The sequence below is a fragment of the Choloepus didactylus genome, chromosome 19 (assembly GCF_015220235.1).
Source record: "Choloepus didactylus isolate mChoDid1 chromosome 19, mChoDid1.pri, whole genome shotgun sequence".
NCBI lineage: Eukaryota > Metazoa > Chordata > Mammalia > Pilosa > Megalonychidae > Choloepus > Choloepus didactylus.
Genome location: NC_051325.1, coordinates 48,662,679 through 48,684,844, shown reverse-complemented (window position 1 = coordinate 48,684,844; position 22,166 = coordinate 48,662,679). Strand labels below are relative to the sequence as shown.

Below are 22,166 nucleotides of genomic sequence, written 5' to 3'. Positions count from 1 at the left end.
ACACTTGGGAGATCTGGTGACAGGTGCTAACAGGCATTATCAGGGCTGACTGCAATACAGGGAGGAATTGTGAATATTTAAAAATACATTTTTAAATTCAGATCTTGGTAGGACTGAAGAGCAACAACTGTGCTGAGAACTGGAGGAAGACAGAGCTACGGCACTGGCAGCTCTTCGCTACTCTTTGCGGCAAGGCTTGCTCACCCTGGTGCCCACCGACTTCTCTCACCCCCTCCCTGCCCATACAGTATTAAACAGTGAACAAAAGACAAAGATAGAATTCAAAAAGATAAAGGAGGCAGGACAGAAATCTAGAGAGGGAAGAGAAAACCAAAGTCAACATTCATAAAGGACAGTGGGAAAGAATGTTGAGATTTCAAAATTTTAAAGCCCCAAGCTAGGAAGTGTCCAAAAGATTTGAGTACTCCTCAAGTGACAGGCAATCTAACCTCTGCAGAATATTCTTAAAGGTATTATCGTAAGCAGATAAGACCATTCTTAAGATACACGGCTTTCTTTTTCTTTATAGCCCGGTGGTTACAAGGAAAACAGATTCCACTACTGAAGCACAAGCTGCAAAGTTGATAACACATTGCTGTAGGAAAGGGGGTTTAGTTATGTGTGTTACATGAGCACTGGACCTTTTTGTGGTGCCATAACCCAGTTATCTGCCACAAAGAATGTCAACTTCAGGCTTCAAGTTTCCTCAGAGGAAGACACTGTGGACATTTGTGGTCATGAGCTTTTGAGTGGCAACAGCCCAACCTGGTCAAGTGTCTATAACCCCTGAACAACAGGCAGAACTACTGTGAGTTACTATTCAACCAGAATGCCAATTGATAGGGTGTCTCACTCCAAGTCCCAGCGTCACAATATAATCTCTATAACTTTCTGTACAACTTTACAATGGAATTGTATTTCAGTGACTATTTTGATAATCAGATTAAACTTTCCAAAAAGTTACACATAATTCAGGTCTATTTTTCTACCAGTAAGAGTTCTGCTAAATTACAAAACCCCATAATCACAGTGTTCATTTTTAAAAAATTTAACACACAGTAATCCTGTCAATGTTAATCAAAATCAAAACTTTCAGAATGCCGTGGCATTTATGTGACCAATCTGAGTTTTAGATACAAATACCAGCTATTTATCCCATGGACCATTTTTGCTAGGCTGAGGCTGTGAAAAATTGAAAGGTGACATAGGATTCTTTTTTTTTTTTTTTATCGCACAAAGGGATATATGTGGAGGGTACAGAGTGACACTGAACAGATCACGAAGCATGGGAGGCATTAGTTCTCTCCCTCTCCAGCCTCTCCTTCATCTCCCTGGTTTTCTGACGTCCACAGCTGCAAGAGAAAAACAAAACTATAATCAAAGTAAAGCTACTAAAATTTGCTCAGGGAGGTGGCCCAGTCAGTATAATCCTATCTCACTCAGCTGTTTAAAATTCTCCCTGTATCACTGCAGATACCTAGGACTGCACAAAGGTCAAATCTTCACAGCACTCAGAGTCTACTTAACAATTTCAAATTTTAACTACACTTAACAAGGGTACAAATATCCTCTTAAGACAGGGATACAGTGAATTGTTAAATAGGTGAATAGGAAACAGACTACAAACCATCCAGAAATAGTCACTGAAATTAGTTAATACTTACAGTCAGATTGTCCCTAAGTAACTGCATGATCAGGGTGCTGTCTTTATAAGATTCTTCATTCAGTGTATCCAACTCAGCAATCGCCTCATCAAATGCCTAAAACAAAGAGCCATTAGCACAAAATTCACAGGTTCTCTGGAGCTAGTTTAGTACAATTTTTGTACCCCTTAACAAATGAATAGAATTCCTTTTCCTGTAGAGTACTTAGGGGAACATAGGCTCTTATTACCTGGTTTTTTAATTGTTTACAAAGCACCCACCAATAATGACAAAATTCCTAGGTAAGAACTCTGCTGTACCTAATAAGTCAGCAGGTATTCCTGTTAATCCAGCACAGTCATTCTAGGCAAATTCACTTGAATCTTTAATCACCAAAGACATTTCTAGTAATCCCTTTTTTGTTTGTAAACTAAAACTGAAAAGCTATGTATACAAGGGATAAAAGGAGAACAGAGAAATTCACACCACTAAATCTTATTTGATTAAGAGATGGAACTCTGAGAATTGATTTCAAACAACTTTTCCATTTAAAACATTTTAGAGTAGCAGCAAGCATGTTGAAAGATTAAAAACTATGTGGAAAAGGCAGCTGGGTAACCAAGAAAAGATAATAAGCAGTAATATAGAAAAGAAAAAAAAAGTGATCTGATTTCCTTCATTTATGCAGCCATAACCTCAAATGCTGTAATGAGCTTGACAAGGAACAGCAAACTACTCTATCTTTACCCTTAATTCTCTAAAGTACTCCCCCCCTGAAAAAAAAACAGTAATCCAACAACAACAAAAACAAAACAGTCAAACAAAACCCAGCAGGACAGTTGAAAAGAAATAAACAAGTAAGAGGTCCACGTTTATTTCATAAAAGGTATATCCCCACTCCAGAAAGTCTCCAAGAAAGTCTAACACAATGAGTTATGTTAAGATAATAAAAAGAAGTTATTAGAAGTTACCAGAAGCACAAGCACTGTTTTACAATGATCAGAAACCAGAGGTCGCTCACCGTTTTTGCCAGGCTGCAGGCCTTTTCAGGAGAATTTAGAATCTCATAGTAAAAGACTGAGAAATTAAGTGCCAGGCCAAGTCGAATTGGGTGTGTAGGCTGCATTTCTTTCTTACTAATTTCAAATGCTTCCTGGTAAGCCTGCTGGGAGTTCGACACAGTGGCTACAAGAAAGATGAAAAATATTCAAGGTTGGGGGTTCTTTCATAGGTTGCAACATACACCAGACCCACTATCAAATTATTTTACCAAACTGTGCTGGAGCAAATGACCTATCAAATCAGGTGTCTGTGTGTCTATCATTCAATTAACAAACATCCCTTAAATGCTTACTCTAAGCCAAATACTATATTAAGTCCTTTGGGGAAAAACAGGGGCAATATGACAAAAACTACTTCAGCAGTAAAGAAACGCAGATAAAACTTTAAGAAGGTAGAACGTGGAAAACAATGTGCTCGAGTAGAAAAATCACCGGCTTTGGAGTCAACAGATCCAAACTTGAAATCCCATCTCTTATTCACTAGGTACGTGGCTTAGAGCACGAGAAAACCTCCATGAGCCTTGGTTTCCTTCTCAGAATATGGCAGACTCCCACGAAAACTCAAGGGTGTGTGAGGAATAAAAAAGACTCTACGGTATTTGGTAGTAGTAGGCACTAATAAAGCAGAGCAATAATTATCACTATGACCATAATACATGGGATAAAAGAAGTGCATCACTGCAGTGATTTCATACCACCAAATATTTTAAAGTTTTGCCTCTAAAAAAAAAAGCTACCAAATAATACTTAAAATAAAGCTTTCTTTAAATGTACTACTACACCAGACTTTTAATGCTCTCCATAGTTTGTCCCTTAGATACATTTTGATTTGTCAACCCCTATAACCTTGTTCATCACAGGTGAGCCCAACATTGTGGTCTTTTAAATTCTGAGTACTCTGCTGTTAGTGTCTATGATGAAGAGACAAAGCAAAAACCGTTACAAGGCATTATGACAGAAAATTGGCTCCTCAGTTGCTCAGATTTCTTTAAAGAATGTACTTACTTTGTTTACTGTCTCCAGATGCCACCTCAGAAAGATATCTAAAATAATCTCCTTTCATTTTCAAGTAGAATACCTTACTTTCTGGTTGTGTAGCATTGGGAATAAGATATTTGTCCAACAGCTCCTAAAAAATGATTTACATTCTATTAAGAATTTGAAAATCTTATTATTTACAAGATATTACAACTATGTATGAGACTCAAGAAACACACTACCACTTCTATATCATTTTTTGAAGATTAAAAAAAAGCGAGAGATTTTTCACCCAAAGCTTTTACATGTTGTTTAGCCCAGATCGTAACAGCAGATGCATGGATCCTCCATCCTTAAGAGTTAAATCATTTCTGACCATCCATAAGAGGTTCATTAAAGTGTAGCTATATAACGGAATGCTATGCGGGCCTTAAAAATGACAATGTAGAACTACACTGATTATATGGGAAGGCTCTACCAAGAAATCTGAGTGAAATAAAGATTATAAATAACACATGAATCCTACTATAATATTAAAAGATTTGTGCATGCACACAAATATGTAGGGAAAAGTCTGGAAGGATATACAGCAATATGTCCATAATGGTTCTCTGGGTCATAGGATTAGAAGTGATTTTTACTTTCTTATTTATACTCTTCTGCCCTGTTCTTTTTGTTTGTTTTTCTTTTTTAAGCAAAGAACATTTATTATTTCTATAATTAGAGGAAAAAAAAAAAAAGACTTCCATCTTGGGAAGAAAGATGAACAAAACTGCCAAGAACTAAGTTTAGAATCAAACAGACCTGGATTCAAATCCTTTCTTGGCCACTTACTATCTGTATGATCCTGGACATATTACCTAATTGCACTGAGCCCATATTTCCCCAACTGTACAATGGGGGATCATATCATAATAGTCATTTCCTAGGGTACCTCTGAGGGAAAATGAGCTAATGGACATAAAGTACCTAGCATGTAGTAAGCACTCAGAGTAGCTAATACTATTATTAAAAATAAATTCCTTTAAACATTTATGCTTACAACAAAAGTAGTTCTGAAGGAGTCCACGCTTCGTATACAGAGCAATATTTTCGAAGAGTTGTTTTAGAATGTGGCATCCTGAAAAACTGGTTAAGAGGCAGTAAGAACCATGCTCTTCTTCACATTGTTTCAGATGCTCTTAAAAGCTGGTCTACATTTCAGGAATTATGGAACTTTCTTGCCTTTGGAATGCATGCCATACTTCATCTGAATACCAGATGTACCTAACATTCAGGAATTAGTGCACCATTAACAAACCCCCAAATTACCAACAGGAAACAAATTTAGCCATGACACTCTTACACCATGAGTCTAATAAAAAGAGAAGCTCAATGCAAAAGCTTAGTTATAAGGGGATTTAATCAATCAAAAGTGAGAAGATGCAAGGGGCAGCAGTAGTTTTAATACTCTTTACAAATAGACAGGTTATAACTCCTTATGATTTAGGGAGGAAGAGTACTGCCTGGAAGGCTGACAAGCTTTGTACTGGTTTTCAAAAGAAAGGTGTCATGGGCAGTAATTCGGAAAGGCAGCCAGCAGGGGAGGAGGTAGATCCACAAGTGTGAATTCCTTTTCCCTTCAAAGCAGCCCTCACCGTTCATTTTTACCTGATTTCACCTGGAAGAAAAAAAAAGTTCCCAGTGGGCTCAGGGTGTGAGGGAAAGACAATATGATCATGATTTGCTCTAGGATATGCATCCCTCCCCACCAACCCCAGACCTGTCAAGGGAAAGCAGACAGGAATCAATCATCTGACTAAGACTCATAAAACACAGGAGAGAAGAATCCCCAAACCATTTTTGATTTGGCTTTGATATTATCCCTGAACTGATGGACATGCCTAACTTTCAGACAAAAACAAGACTTTATACCATGATGGCAAGGCTGGGGAGAGGTTGAAAGGCAGCTCAGCTTCTTGACTGTCCTCCCTCACTGGAGATGACATCACTACCCAGACCCATATATACAATAACTTATCTTTCTGGCCTTAATTTCAAGAAAAGATGGAGGCAGTGTCTAATGGTATTCTTTCTCACAGGTCTTCTAGTTGAGAGAGGATACCCCCGAAGTGATGAGCAAGCTTTGATCAAGCAGGAGGTGAGACAATCACATCCTATGCTTAAAAGTTAGCTACAAAAAGTCTGCACCTCTATCTCATAAGCTGTTTGAGAGTTTGCATTGTACATTAAATTAATACTATTTAGAAATCATTGTTTAAAACAGAAATGCTGGCCTCTTACCAGAACATCATTGCAGATGTCCTGCAGTTCCGCCTCTATCTTCTCACGGTACTCTTTGCCCATCTGCTGTTTCTTCTCATTCCTCTCGGTTTTCTGTTCAATGCTGGAGATGACACGCCAGGAAGAGCGGCGGGCACCTACCACATTCTTGTAGGCAACAGAGAGCAGATTTCTCTCTTCATTGGAGAGCTCGTGCCCCTGTTCTGTAACGGCCTTCATGGCTGCAGCCATATCATCATAGCGCTCAGCCTGCTCGGCAAGTTTGGCTTTCTGTACCAGCTCACTTTTATCCATGGTCATTCCCTAAAACAAGAGAAAGAGAACACAAATGTGAGGCTTCAGGGCCCAGGAAAATGTATGTGTGAATCTTCTTCCAATCCACCTGAACAGAAGCATGCCTAAATGCATGCATCTACTTTGAAATACCATCAACAATACTGAGCATATATTGAGCACCTATAGGGTGAGGTACTTTGCTAGGGCATTTGTATTATTTTGGTCAACTGATTTTCCCAACAGTTCTACAGGACAAATGTGTTCAAAACAACCACTTCCCCCTTTTATAAAGTTGAAGAAATGGAGGTTGAGGGAAGGTAAGATCTGTGCCTAGGGCAATACTCCAAGTAGATATGGTAGGAACCTAGAATTCAAATTTAACTACTTTCAAGAATTGTCTGGCTTTGACCAAACCTGTTTTTTCCCATAAAAAAAATACTTCAATCAATCCTGAAGCAAAGGATATGATTTTAAATGATATGTTTGACAGAGGCTATCAAGCAGCAGGCACCTGGAAAACAGGAGCTATTATTATTATTATTATATCTTCTGCAATTTAGCAACTTTGTTACAAGGGCACACTGCAAGGGAAGAACAAAAACTAACTGAAGGCAGATATGGGCTCTAACTAACAACAGCTCTGCTACTTTACTAGTGGTATGACCTTGTTTCAGTTTTCTAACAGGAAAATAAAAACACCAGGAACTCTCTTATGGGGCTGCTGTGAGGAACAAATGACCCAATATAAGTGAAGACACTCTGTGAAGTTTAAAGCCTTATATATAAATACCAGAATTAATTTTGTACATTGGTAGAGGTTGCAAGAGATATGAAATGTACTCAACAAGATGCACAGCAACAGAACCTTGAACCACAATTGAGTTCATTTATAAAAGCTTTTCTGAAATAAGACACAAAACGTTGTGACTTCAGTTTATAATTTTATCAAACTCTTTATACATTGATCACTGACTACCTCCTTAAATTATTCACCTCACCTTAATCTATTCCCTAATATAATACCCACTATTTATAGAGGGTGCAGTAATTTTTGGATAATACATAGCTAAAAAATTTTATTAACCAATAGATTATAGGTTCTAGGGTACTGTCAGTTTAAATTTCAAAATACTTATCTGTGGGACACAGCATAAAATATGCTGATATATTAAGGTATAAGAAGATGAAATACCACTTTAAACAGTGGTAGGAATGTTAGTATTTTTTGAACAAATTTTAAAATTATTTTATACATGGTATCACAATTTAAGGCTCAACTGAAAAACAAAGTATAATCTCTACTAACAAAATGGCTTTGCTTCAAAAGTCATTTCTGTATATTCAAGAGAGAAATTCTATAGACTGAACCCCACCACATAAAAAGGTTTTATTAAGTGGAGCACAATGATAAGATACACCCAAAATCTATGCAATTCAGGAAGAGTTGCTTCTCTAGTTCAGAACTACAATGTTTCTTCCTGCTGCTTATTATCTAAATCATATTCAAAACCATGTCCTATATAAGGCTTACTAATTCTAAGTTTACACTCAGTGATGCAAGACTACTTTGATCCAGCTGACATCTTCACTTATGTCACTAGATTGACATTATGGCAGAAATAGTAACCCTCATGAAATACTCCATTTGTTCCCCTATATTTCCCAGCAACCTCCCAGCAATTAGGAGGTGCTATATGGTAGTTCTGTCTGATGAAACATAAGCAGAAATGATGCTACTTTCAGGCTGAAACTGTGAAATGCCTATATGCAATTCTCCAGTCTCTCGTGTCCTATACCAGCCACCTAGAAGGCGTGTATAGATGGTGCAGTCACAAAACGGAGTTTCTGGCAACCTGCATTCCAGAGTAACTATAATGCAAAGCCTCCTGCAGACCCAACTTTTGTTGGGTTAAGACATTGAGATGAGATGTTGGGTGATTTGTTAGCAGAATCTAATTTACTCTGATACAAGTACCTCAAAAATACACTGTCATTTTTAAATTATATATTGTGAAAGTATGTCTAACTTTCTTAACCAAGAAGTCTTTGAGATCAAGACTATATCTCCATCATTAAATAACCCTACTTCATTGTTCCTAAAAATGTCAAGTACAGCAAAAGGAGGCCAACTTCCAATGACTGAATGAACATTAAAAAACTTCCAGTTGGTAGACTAATTCATAGTTAGCATTCACTTAGTGGCCTACCTCAAAGTTCACAAAACAGCACCCATACAACTCTACCTATGAGAGATTCCAATTAAGAACATGTGGGCCAAATGCCGATTCAGAGCTAAGCCAACCATGCAATATCATAACAGAGTAATAGAGAAATACAAAGGATCAAAATTGCTAAAGGATGCCAAGAAACTCTTCGGCCTTACGAAGTCTCAAAATCAAATCCTCCCCTCTTCCTATCTCCTTCACAAGCATTAAAAGTTAAATCATATTTCTCAAAAGAATCATGGCCACTCTTTGGGACCTCTGAAATGTATACTCCCTATTTCCCAAAACAAAATGTGGCCTTTCCGGTACAGCACCAAGAATTTCAAGTTTCCTTGGGAGAAACTCTTGGAGATTGAAAACCATTAGGATACAGTAAGGATACAGTATCCATAATCGGTTTAATTTTTTTTAATTACACACACAACTTAACAACAAACAGAATTCATAGCTAAATATTCTGATGCCTACTGCTTAAAAAACTTTTGACTTACATAACGTGGATTTTGAAGCAGCTAGACCAATTTCAACAGGAAATGGTTACACAACACCTAGCAGTTTAGAGGACAGCGGCAGACATAGAAGAGATGAAATTGTTCCTATTTCCACATCTACAATACATCTCCCATCCATGCTTGCTCTGTTCCCACTGTGTTCAGTCTCTCAATATCACTGCCCTCCCAAGTTCTTTGCTGTCAGACCCATCTTCTTAAAGGACTGATTGTCACTTATTGCTCAAAATTCTTTAAAGTACCCTGCTGCCCACAGTAGAGAGTTAGATTTACTCCCATCAGTGAAAGTGTTCCAACCTATTTTCCCAGACTTTCCATAGAACATGCCTTCAACACAGTAAGTGCTTCTGACAAAATGGTTTCCTTACATGTGAAATGTGCTCTTCTGTCTTGATGTCTTTGCTCACTGAGTCCACTCCCTCTACCTGGAGTATCTTTGCCCTTTTACTCTGCATAGAAGATTCTTCAGAGCATGACTAACCCTTTGCTAATATGATAGCCACAAGCCACACGTGGCTATTCACTTGAGTGTGGCTAGTGCCACATACTGAAATCATGTTTTGGATATGCTGGGTTAAAGAAAAAATATTTAAATTAATTTCACTTGTTTTTTTTACTTTTCAATGCGGCTACTAGAAAATTTTAAATTACATGTGTCTTGCGTTTTATTTATATTGGAAAACAATCTCACAAAGGACTTCATCTATATTTCTCTTAATGACTTATAACATTTCCTTAGAACTAAAATTATTTGTATATATCTCTTAAATCCCTTACTACACCATAAGGTCCTTTAGGGCATATCTCCCACATATAACTGATAGGAACAGATATTTGCTGTATAAATGAACAGATCCCAAAATGAAAGGATAATAAAAGTACATATTTGGTAGAGTTCTCTTTTTCTCAAAAATTCAAATCACCTATTCTTCAAAAGCACATTAAATCCTAATTACTTGTACTTCTGTGCCCTACTTCAAAATTACTCTTCCCTGGCCCTCTCTCTCTAGCTAAGCCAACTTGAAAGGTGAAATCACTGCCTCCCCCCATGCGGGATTAGACACCCAGGGTAGTGAATCTCCCTGGCAACGTGGAATATGACTCCCGGGGAGGAATGTAGACCCGGGGAGGAATGTAGACCCGGCATCGTGGGATGGAGAACATCTTCTTGACCAAAAGGGGGATGTGAAAGGAAATGAAATAAGCTTCCGTGGCAGAGAGATTCCAAAAGGAGCTGAGAGGTCACTCTGGTGGGCACTCTTACACACAATATAGACAACCCTTTTTAGGTTCTAATGAATTGGGGTAGCTGGTGGTGGATATCTGAAACTATCAAACTACAACCCAGAACCCATGAATCTTGAAGGCAATTGTATAAAAATGTGGCTTATGAGGGGTAACAGTGGGATTGGGAGGGGCCACAGGGATCACACTCCCATTTGTCTAGTTTGTGGATGGATGAGTGGAAAGGTGGGGGAAGGAAACAAACAAACAAACAAACAGACAAGGGTGCCCAGTGTTCTTTTTTACTTTAGTTGCTCCTTTTCACTTTAATTATTATTCTGGTTATTTTTGTGTGTGTGGTAATGAGGGTGTCAGGGATTGATTTTGGTAATGAATGTACAACTACGTAATGGTACTGTGAACAATCAAATGTACGATTTGTTTTGTATGACTGCGTGGTATGTGAATATACCTCAATAAAATGAATTTAAAAAAAAACCCTAAAAAAAAAAATTACTCTTCCTAAACTTTCTCTATAGTCACGCCTCCACTCTTAATTCAGTAACTTTCCATGACTCCCTTTTGGCTAATCCATCAAATCTAAACTCTACCTCACTTAACCTGTTAGGCTTTCTCATCCACTATTCTCCAACATGTACTTTTCTCTCAGCTGGACATCACCATATGCCCTATAAATGCCATGCTCAAACATGCCCAAGTCTACTTTTGTAGCTGTCTTCATCTAGAATGCTCTCCTGCAAACCCTACCCACCCTTCTTGGGTTGGAGAGCCTTCCAACCCCCACTGATATATTCTGCCTACGAATCCAAATACATCTATCATCAATTACACAGTCTAGGGCTTCTTTACGTTGTTCTTTGGTACAGCTGCTGAGTCTTGTACCGTTTACCATTGTTTCACATGTGTACCTTCAAAAGAAAGCTCCACATTTCTCTCATTTAATGCCTAAAACTGTGCCAAGCACAAAATGAATGTTCAAATAAATATCTATTAATTTCTCAACAAATCATTACTGGGAGAGCAGAAAGAACCAGGCTACTAATATGTGGTGGGCCAGAAAAGAAACAAGAAAGAGTATGTATAAGAGCATGATCTGCCACATACTAATCACCTGACCTAGTTAAATCTCAGTCTTCCAATCTATAAAATGGAGACAGAAGCACATAACTCAGAGGAATTGCTGTGAAGATGAGGGACAGGGAAGTAAAGAACAGAAAATGTGCAAATCTTTTTTTTAACAATGCATAGTGGAAAACAAATCTGAAGCATTAAAAAAAAAGGTGGCAAGGGTCTAACTCTCCAGTAAGCCAAGAGACTTTCCTTGTGACTGGCATACATCAGGAAGACACTGCTTATAGCTGAGATCAGGATTGCACACCCACCTGACAGATGTCAATTGGTTCTAGGACACAGGCTGCAGTAAGTCAGAGGACTGGGAAGTTATTTGCTGATAAAAGCAGCAATTGCTTAAGGAAAAATTGGAAACAATCTGAATATCCACCAACAGGGGAGTGGGTGGGAAAAAAAAAAAAAGAGAAATGGTACAAAATTACATAGTCATTAAAAGAAGGGATTTAATGTTATGGAAAGATCTGTTAAAGCTGCAGAACAGTATTTCATTCTTGTAAACAATCCCCAAAAGAACATACAAATAAGAACAGAAGGGTTAACACCAAAAGGTTAACAGTGGTTATTTCTATAGTATTATCTCTGGGTGGTAACATCACTGTAATCTTCATTTTCTTATCTTTTTTAATTTTCTACATGTATTACTTTTTAAAAACTTATATATAAGAACTTTTTTATATAAAAACTTTTATGTAAGAAAAGTTTTTAAAGCGAAGTCACTGCTGCGGATAAACAGAAAGCTATATGAAAAAATAATTCAAAAAATGCCCAAGAAATAAAAGATTTCCTTCAAATAAATGAAACTGTAAAGAGTAAATGATGAAACAAGAGTATCTATGAACCAACCTGGCCCCTTTTTCAACTCTGCCTCAAAGCTCTTTGCTACCAGGGCTTATAACTCTGAGAGGCCACTTCCCAGTGGCCATAGCAGACATCCAAGGATAAGGAGAGGAAAAAAAAGGACTATCCACTGCTAATCCATATTTTGAAAAAGCGTTGCAAAAGAAGAAAAGTTGAAAATGACAGCTGTAGCCTTTAGAAGAATTAACTTTCAGCCCTGTTTTCAAGGAAAAAGAGCATACTTAACTCAAATAATGAACTTTAATTAATGTTAATAATTTGTTTGAATCTCAATTTTCTCACATGTTAAAAGGGGACACTGAGAGCTACCAAATAAGATAATGTACATAAAATGCCTATACAGTGTCCATCAGAGTAAAGGCTCCAGAGGCAAATATTCTCATCTGAAGCTACTTCACAAAAATGTAATACATACAATTCAATGTGTGTGGAAATAACTGCAAATGAAAAAGCTACCAATTTTTCCAAGAACTCTTTTGATTATTCACTGAGAGACGTTCAAAAGAAATAGAAGTAGAACAGTGTGGTCCTACCCTCCGAAAACTTAAAAACTCCAATGGCAGGAATACGAGACGAGAGCACATATTTAAAAGCCACAAAGCTTCTGCTTGGAGAAGGAACCAGGCAGAATAAGAAGGAAGAGGTTTAGTTTAAGTGGCTGGGTCCTGACTGGTTTTACCGGATGGTAGGGCTCTGCACAGGAGAGAAAAGGGGAGCTTCAGATGGGGACAGGAAAAATAGATGTATGAATACACTGCCTGTGTGTTTTTCTAGATGGAACAGAAATCAAAGGCCAAAGTAGATAAAGAAATGATGAACAGTTACCAGTCTGGAGAAAGGAAACTGACAGGAGTATCTGAAAAAAACCAGGCTCAAAAGTTTCAATGAAGTAAGGTACTGAAAATAAACAGCATTCCCAGAGGTACCATTCCAGATAGAGCACCCATAGTGCCAAAAAGTAAAGTTCAGTTCCAAATTCACTGTGCTGAAGAAAAAACAGATGCCAGGCTACTGTAGGAGACACCAAGAAAGTCAACAGGACAGGTGGTCCGTGGGTGTTATGCAGAAAAAGGTAAGTACTTCTGGTTGTCAAAGAAAACTACTAACCAAAACCTCCCACTGTTAAAAATGTCTTTGTGCCATTCTACACACAAAATTCAAAGTCCTGTAATAAATTTAATTCCATTCAAACATTTGCAGGCCCTTTGTTAGAAAATGAAACAAGGATATCTGAAATAAAGTCTTTAGCTTTATTTATTTCTAAAGTACATCCAGTGAACACTGAATTGTGGAGGGAAACTACACCTCTATTTCAAAATCTTCTGCCCTCTCTCACACATCATGTGTTGAATGTCATTGCTAAAACTATGTCTAATTAGGCAACATAAAGCTTAAAACAATGGAGTTGTTAAGTGATTTGCCCAAGGTCAAAACTATGAATCAACAGCAGACAAGACAATAAACTGACCTCTTGGCTTTAAATGATCAATTCAGAAAAGACAATGCTAATTTTGACCCATAAAAACAGTCCCAACCTTGGACTCTGTAAGAAAAGTTTAAAAAAGCTTTGGGACTACCAATATAACAGAACAACCCAGTTCGATTTACCTTTGCTAACTTTTATGTGAGGCTGTTCCAGATCACTCCATAGATTACTTTACCTCTGTAAGCCTCAATTTTCTCATCCACAAAACAGGCATACCTAGTTAGCAGAGTTCTCATAATGATGCAAACATTTATCAGTCTGCACACTGGGAGTACTCAAATAAATAGCAGCTACAGTATATTCCACACAAAACATTAACAAGAGGTCAGCCAGTTAAGGGAAACTTACCTCATTTCTCTTAAATCCAGACAACTTTCTTTAAAGACTTCTAAAAGAAAGGCACATGTTAATTTAACTATAGCACTCATTACAGTTTATTTTAAATGCCTTTGTTGGATTCCACACCAGATTGTGAGCCTAAGGCAGGGACCCAGACTTTTATCTTTGGCCACCCAATGTGCAGTACAATGCCTGGCTCGTTGAACATGACGTGAATATGAAACTATTTGATCAACTGATGCATTTTTTTCCCCCAAAGGTGAACCAAGGCTGTTGTTTCCTGTGTGGACAGAGGTAGGTAAACCACATCTGACCTGTAAAATACAAACTGTATTTCTAAGTCTGTCTTAGACTACTTCTGAAAAGAGCCATCTCAGCTGTAATTAGGATATAACACTATGTTTTTTTACTAATATTCTTAGCTACCAATTACATTTACAGATTCAAACTGAGTTTTAACAGCCCTTAGAAAACTTTCTGTTCCTCTCTTTCATTCAAAAGTCCAATCTTAGATAGCTATATAAGAAGCCACACCCAGCTAATTGGTTTAGTAAATAACAACAACAAAATCCATCATTTCTAGTCTGCCTAAATGTGCAAAGCAGTTAAGGATTCAAATCAACTCATTTAATCCTAAATATTCTACGAGGTTCCCTTTTACAGATGCCAAGAGTAACACCCAGAGTCACACAGCTATATACAGCAGAGCCGTGCTCTAAACCAACACTAATTTTAAAATTAATGCTCTTTCCTCTATGCAGTACTATCTTCTAAAGAATTATTATTCTCAATGCTTAAGGAAAAAATAAAATGGACACTTTTTGAAGAGCAATACAAAATTATCATAATGAGGTTTCAGAACTGGCCTTACACTTATTCATCCGGCTTTAAAAATCAAAATAAAATGCAGAAGTTAAAAACAACATTGGCCAAATAGTCGGCAAACTGTCAATGAAGCTATAAGGTAAGGCTCTCATCTGAGGACAAACAATAATAACCAACAGGATTCATTATTTACTTTATTGTAGCCTCCAATCTCTTTGTCCCGGTCAAGGCAGTTCAGAAATAACTTTCCTTATTGGGTCCCTTAGGAAAAACAATGAAATAAACTAATCAGTACAGGAAAAAACTTACATAACAAAGAATTGGCCAGATTTTTTTTTTGTCATTTTCACTAACCTGCTGCTAGGAATGACTCTTTGGAGGTAAAACAGGCCATCGATCATTTTCGTCTCATTTCAAGTATTAGAACTACAGAACTATGCCTATATTAAAAGACCTTCTAGCAGAGAATGCATTAAAATGATTGACTTTTAGCACACATATCACAAAATGGATAGCATCATCGTCTTTATTTCCTCCTTCAGCATTCCCCTCATAAAAGTCTCTCAGAATCCAGTTCCAACTGTCCATTTCTTCATCATGACATACAGATGACTACTAGGATCATATTCCTGTAGAGACCAAAATGATTTTAAAGCTAGATAGGTGTTATTATATAACTATAATTTCTTGCCTCTTAGCTAATGTGAATAGCTACATCTCCCTAGAAAAATGAAGGAACCAAGGAACTAATAGTGTCTTGACAAGTAAATTTTAGTTCATTCTTTAAGATATCATTTAAAGGAAAATTGCTTTGTTTCATGCTACTGAAAGAGTACGTAACATAACAGGATGTTATAATTTAGAACGCATTCTCTATTTATGTAGACATAGTTGCTCATCTCCTCCTCCCAACAAAATATGGAAAATCTAAAAATCTACAGAGAAAGCACTATGACAAAAATTAATGATGATGGTTCTGACCAAATTCCATTAGGTGAAGAACCTAGGAATGGGTAAGTTAAACAGTATGCCACAACGTAACCAATGCACTTTCTCCCTGGTATGAAGCAAGTACTAGAGAAACGGGATTTTTCACCAGGTTGCTTCCTGATGCACACCAGCAGTATTCTGGAATCCCTACAGGCTGGAATGGCTGTATTTCCCCAACAAATTACATTATATCTAGCTACACAAAGAGTTAAAATTCCTGTTCAAACACAGTTACTTTAATAGGATACCCATAAAGAAAAAATAAGGACTAAATGGTGTTCATGTGAAAAGGATACATGTGTTGTTCTACCAGAAATGCTTAGAGCAAATCCACACTGCCTGGGTTTGATTCCTGGCTCCAGCACTCACTAGCTGTGTGAATTGGGGAAAATTACTTAACTTCTCTGTGCCCCACTTTCCTTATCTGTAAAATGTGGTTAATAGTATTTAACTATTGTTGGCTGTTATGAAAAACTGAGTTAATACATGTAAAGTGCTTAAAATTTTATCTTGGCACACAGGAAATGATATAAATAGTAGCTATTATTATCACAGACTAATTGTCTTATGCTTATCAGCTGGTGAATAAATCACAAATGGATTGATTCTATACGTCTACGCAAGTGTTCATGAATATAGTCAGACAACATTTACTAAACACCTACCAAATGCCAGATGCTTATTAGAGTTTGTCAAAACCTCCCAAGACTGTTACCATTCACATTGTACAGATGGGAAAATGGGCTCAGAATGACTATAGATAATATATGCAAAGTAAAATTCTGTATTAATATATCCATTTTTAAAAGTAACATGTATACAAAGCAGGGTAGGATTGCATAATGCAAACGACAAAAAAAGCCATTAACAGTGAATTCTAATTTAAAAAAAAAAACAAAATGAAAAGCTTATATATAACAATTTACAGTTTGTAAAAAGATTTCAGGACAATTCTGGAGATAGGGAAATTAAGAACCAGAGATTAAATAACATGCTAAAGATCTGGCATGTTATTCAGGCAAAACCTGAATCAAATCTATCTGACTCTAGGTCCAGTGCTCTTTCTGCTTCTGTATCCACAGAGCCAAATGGACAAAGCGTACTTCTTGCCGTGGTTCAAATCTCTGGAGACTCTGCCTAGGGAGCTAGCCTCATGGGAATTTGCTCAGCCTAGTTTAATGAAGACTGCTTCCCTGACCTATAGAGCTCCAGTTCTAAAATGGCTTCAACATAACACAAGCAATGCACGATTTGGAAACATTATAAGATTATAGGGTAGGAGACATACTCCATGGGCTGACAGTCCATAAATATTTGCTAGTGTTGAATGAGGATATTCAATCTAAAAACTAGGTGTGTGGTCTAGGCCAAATGACCTTGTTTGTCATAAAGACTTCATCTGTAAGACAGGTGAATGGTTTCTTATCTCATTGAACAAAAAGTCTAGGAAAATAATTCCACAGTTGCTACTGGATTATTGACCCTCCATTTTGAAGGCCACACTTAAAATTCTAACTTGGGTCCCTGACAGATTTTACTTAGTAGCTGTGTGCTACTAAGGGCATGGATTCAAGAAAAATAAGGGGCCCAGACAAAGAAGATGTCCCAAACAAGAAAGGGGGTGCACTGGAAACAGTGAAGAAGAAATTCACTATGAATCAAGTAATATTTATACATATAAATTTCCAGCAGGAAAATGCAAAAGGCTGAATAGCCACATGTCCAATTCTATAAACTGCATATGTGTGTGGTTTCAACAACTGTGACAGACTGAGAAGTGCAGACAATTTTCATATTCTTACAAGTGTTTCACCTTTCTGTTTTGGCTCCTGTGGCTGCTTATTTTATATGTTCATAACATCATCTTGCCAAATTCCATCTCCCATACCAGGCAAGTAAAATCAGAGTCTGACGCTATCTACCCTTACCAAAGAGAAATGCAGTGAGGGCAAGGACAAGAAACATGCATTTTTAAGCAGTGAGGGCAAGGACAAGAGACATGTATTTAAAAAAAAAGGCTGGCAACCTGTCTTACCAACGCTGCCACCTGTGAAAATCCCATTACATGAGAGTTGTCCATTTGCAAAAGGCTGATCTTCTGACAAAAATGTACTCATCATTTCCGAAGAAATGTCCTCATCTTCTATAGAAAGAGTGCCCAAACGACTCCCACAGTTTCCCCGCCATCAGGGATCCACCAGGTAAATTACAGACCAAAAACCGTGCTAACATACAGTATGACAGAGAATTGAGCGAGAACACAAAAGACCGTGGCATTAAATGATGGGAAATACCGTGGGAAAATACTGATTCTCAGCCCCTGACATTTTTCCTGGGGATCCGTCATGATTCAGTAACCGGTTCCAGTATATGCATTTTCAAACCTCAACCTTGTGTTTACCAAGGATCCTTGGGTCCGGCCAGGCCCCAAAACCAGTGCACGATGATGAAACGGCTTTACTGCAAAATGGGAGGGGGCTTTGCCCCTTGCTGTCTCCCAAAGTTAAACCCCTTACTCATCCAGAGAGAGTCAAGCAGGGCACTGGTGCTCGACAACCCTCGCATTTGGTTAAATTTTAATTTATGGAAGCCAGAAAGCAAGGAAAGAGGTGACAAGGCTGAAAGGGCCGGTTCTCGCCGCCCAAGGCGCAGGGAGGGGTCGTGCGAGGATAAAAGTCGGGGAGGGAGGATCAGGGATCCACCTTTCGGCCGTCCTTTCCGGCCCAGTAAGAAGCCGCACCCCGTCGCCGGGCAGGGCCGCAGGAGAGGAAGGAGGAGGCCCCGGCCTCTAGAAGGGGCGAACCGGCCCAGCCCCGGAAACAGGGAGGGGCCGCGGCGAAGCAAGGCCGCTCGGCAGGCTGCCGCAAGAAACCGAGGAAGCCCCGAGCCGCTCTCCGCGAGGCCCACCCGCGGGGCCGCGGCCGCCGCTGCCGCCAGAGGTGAGCCTCGGGCTAGGGCCCCCGGGGGCCCAAGGCGGGCCCCGCGTCGCACTCACCGTGGAAGGCTGCAGGAGGCAAAGGCGCTTCCGAACGAAGCTCCGAGGACTATGGCCGCTTCCTTCCCAAGCCCGCTCCTCAGGCAGCGCGGCGGCGGCGGCGGCTGCAGGGTCGGCGGCGCCAGCTACCCAGTCCTGGGAATCGGCGGCGGCGGCGGCGGCGGCAGTGGCGGCAGCTCCACTTCCGCTCCGGTCACCACTTCCGCTTCAGCCCAAGCCTCGCCCCGCCCCTGCGCCGTTTCCTCATTGGACAAGAGGGACACGGGGCTGCCCCGGCAGCTGGAGAGGGGCGCTGTGGAAGGAGAAGAAATTAGAGGCGAGGGCAGGGACGCAACCCGGCGGGGGAGGGGAAGAGGGGAGGGCTGAGGGCCTGGGGTGGGAGCTTGGAGGAGGCAGCAGGCGAAAGAACGGAAGTGAAGGAGGGAGCGGGAAGAGGCGGTGGGAGGGTAGAGGGCGGAGCTGGAGACGGGGGTCAAGAAATGAGATATGTAGGAACAAGGAGCACAGGGAGAGGAGTTTGGGGTTGGGTGGGATGTGAACCTGAGGGCGGGGGTTGCCCTGTTTTTCTGGGCTGGAACTCCGTTGGGGCAGGCCCAGAGACTCCGGGGGAGATCGGTTCCCACCACCCGATCCCAAAAGTAATATTCACAGGGTCGGGAGCTTAAGTCCATCCCCGTCATGCTGTTGCTTTGGGAAGACAGGCCCCAGGGAAGGACACAAATTGCTCATCTCTAAATTTTCACTTAATGCTCCATTGAACCCTTCAAGGTACCTATTATTTCTTTCTTTTGTAGACTAAAGAGGCCATGTGAAGCACCAGGATTTGAACCCTCAAGGTCTTTTTTAAAAGCCTGTGTAAACACCGAGGACTGACAATTTAGTAGGCTGAGTCCTGGATATTGGGGCTTGCCCTTATGAAGCTTGTTACTGCAAAGGAAAGGATAAGACTACTTATAATTGTGCCTAAGAGTCTCTCCCAGAGAACCTCTTTGTTGCTCAGATGTGGCTCCCTCTCCCTCTGTCTCTCTCTAACTAAGCCACCTCAGCAGGTGAACTCATTGCCCCCCCCCCCCACATGGGACCTGACTCCCAGGGGTGTAAATCTCCCTGACAACGTGGGATATGACTCCTGGGGATGACTCTGGACCCAACATGGTGGGATTGAGAACATGTTCTTGACCAGAAGGGGGATGCGAAATGAAACAAAATGAAGTTTCAGTGACTGAGAGATTCCAAATGGAGTTGAGAAGTCACTCTGGTGGGCATTCTTATGTACTATATAGATAACCCTTTTTAGGTGTTAATGCATTGGAATAGCTAGAAGTAAATACCTGAAACTGTCAAACTGCAATCCAGTACTCTTGACTCTTGAATACAATTGTATGACAATGTAGCTTACAGGAGGTGGCAGTGTGATTGAAAGCCTTATGGATCACACTCCCTTTATCCAGTGTATGGATGGCTGAGTAGAAAAATGGGGACAAAAAAACTAAATGAAAAATAGAGTGTGTTGGGGGGTGACTTGGGTGTTCTTTTTTACTTATTTATTATTACTTTCACTTTTTCTGGTACAAGGAAGTGTTCAAAAAATAGATTGGGGTGATGAATGCAAAACTATAGGATGTTACTGTTAACAATTGATTGTACACTGGATGATTGTATGGTATGTGAATATATCTCAATACAATTGAACTTAAAAAAAAAAAAAGCCTGTATAAACACTGAGGACTGACAATTTAATAGGCTGAGCCCTCAATATTGGGGCTTGCCCTTATGAAGCTTGTTACTGCAAAGGAAAGGATAAGACTACTTATAATTGTGCCTAAGAGTCTCCCCCAGAGAACCTCTTTGTTGCTCAGATATGGCCTCTCTCTCTAAATCAGCTTGACAGGTGAACTCACTGCCCTCCCCACTACGTGGGACCTGACTCCCAGGGTGTAAATCTCCCTGGCAACTCAGGATATGACTCCCAGGGATGAGCCTGGACCCAACATCATGGGATTGAGAACATCGTCTTGAGCAAAAGGGGGAAGCAAAATGAAACAAAGTTTCCGTGGCTGAGAGATTTCAAGTAGAGTCGAGAGGTCACTCTGGAGGGCATTCTTATGCTCTATATAGGTATCCATTTTTAGTTTTTAGTGTATTGGAATAGCTAGAAGGAAATACCCAAAATTGTCCGTCTACAACCCACAACCCAGTAACCTTGATTCTTAAAGATGATTGCGTAACTATGTAGCTTACATGGTGTGAATGTGTAATTGAAAATCTTGAATAATATGAGTTATTGGAGGTGTGGGATGGTCTCTGTGTTCTTTTTTAGTTTTAATTTTATTTTATCCTTATTTTAATTTTTTGGAGTAACGAATATGTTCAAGGATGATTGTGATGAATGCACAACTATATGATGGTACTGTGAACAATTCATTCTACACTGTGGATGATTGTATGGTGTGTGAATATATCTCAATAAAACTGCTTTTATTAAAAAAAAAAAAAGGCTATGTACATGATGTCATCACTGATATACTTCCCAAGGCTCTCAGAGAAGCTTCTGAAGGAAACAGGCCTCCCATGGCCTCTCACCATTAATGTTCTACTCCTACCGAGGTAGTTGACACATGAACCCATTTCTTCAAAATGCCCCTCACTTCTGCTCCCTATCCCTCTCATTCATTCTTTAAAAAAACTTTGAGCACTTACCATATTGCCAGGCTTTGCACTTAGTGCTAGGGACACAACAAAGAACAAGGCCTTGCTGTCTTGGAGTTTACAGTCTGGTGGGAGAAAGAAAAAAGTAAGGAGGCCTTCATCATCAATTCTTTATCCTTACTGAGTTAATAATGATAGACCTCTAACTAGTCACCCTCAGCCCTGCCAAAGCAATCTTTTTAGATTGCTCTTCTAATCTGTCCCTTCCTGGCTTAAGTCCTTTGGTGATTGCTCAGACCTAGAAGACAATAGGTAAACTCCTTTAGGGTAACAGTCAAAGTTCTCTAAAAGCTACCCTTAACTTACCAGCTTTTACCTCCTATTTCTCTCTGTCGTAAAACACCCCTGTTCAGTTGGATGTCTCCTTAGTCTCCCAAAATGCCATGTTCAATAGTTCTAAAGAGTTTGTATTAGTTGCCAACATTTTAAAAAAAAACTGATTTCACACAGAAATCTGCATTTCTGCTTGTCCGGCAAGAAATATCTGTGTCTACATTTCTGTGTGGCAACAATTGGCTTGGGCCAAGGAGTGGCTGCCCCTTCTAGATTGGCCATGGGCTTTCCAAAGTGTCAGGGTCCCTTCCTGACCTGGGCCTGCTTTCCTCATTTATGT

At 39.5% G+C, this 22,166-nt stretch overlaps 2 protein-coding genes across 2 annotated transcripts; one reads left to right on the top strand and one right to left on the bottom strand.

Moving 5' to 3' along the window:
* Positions 1–1,175: 1,175 nt before the first annotated feature.
* On the bottom strand, positions 1,176–19,038 carry YWHAB (tyrosine 3-monooxygenase/tryptophan 5-monooxygenase activation protein beta). The gene is made up of 6 exons (XM_037811126.1): positions 18,845–19,038; positions 5,966–6,268; positions 3,710–3,833; positions 2,665–2,828; positions 1,665–1,760; positions 1,176–1,352 (listed from the first exon to the last, which is right to left on the bottom strand). The coding sequence occupies exons 2-6, from the start codon at positions 6,263–6,265 to the stop codon at positions 1,296–1,298; spliced, it is 741 nt and encodes a 246-aa protein (XP_037667054.1). The 5' UTR covers positions 6,266–6,268; positions 18,845–19,038; the 3' UTR covers positions 1,176–1,295.
* LOC119515298 (translation initiation factor IF-2-like) lies at positions 17,980–19,830 on the top strand. The gene is made up of 3 exons (XM_037811158.1): positions 17,980–18,050; positions 18,577–19,160; positions 19,639–19,830. Exons 1-3 carry the CDS (start codon positions 17,980–17,982, stop codon positions 19,641–19,643), a joined length of 660 nt encoding a protein of 219 aa, XP_037667086.1. The 3' UTR covers positions 19,644–19,830.
* The last annotated feature ends 2,336 nt before the right edge of the window (positions 19,831–22,166 follow it).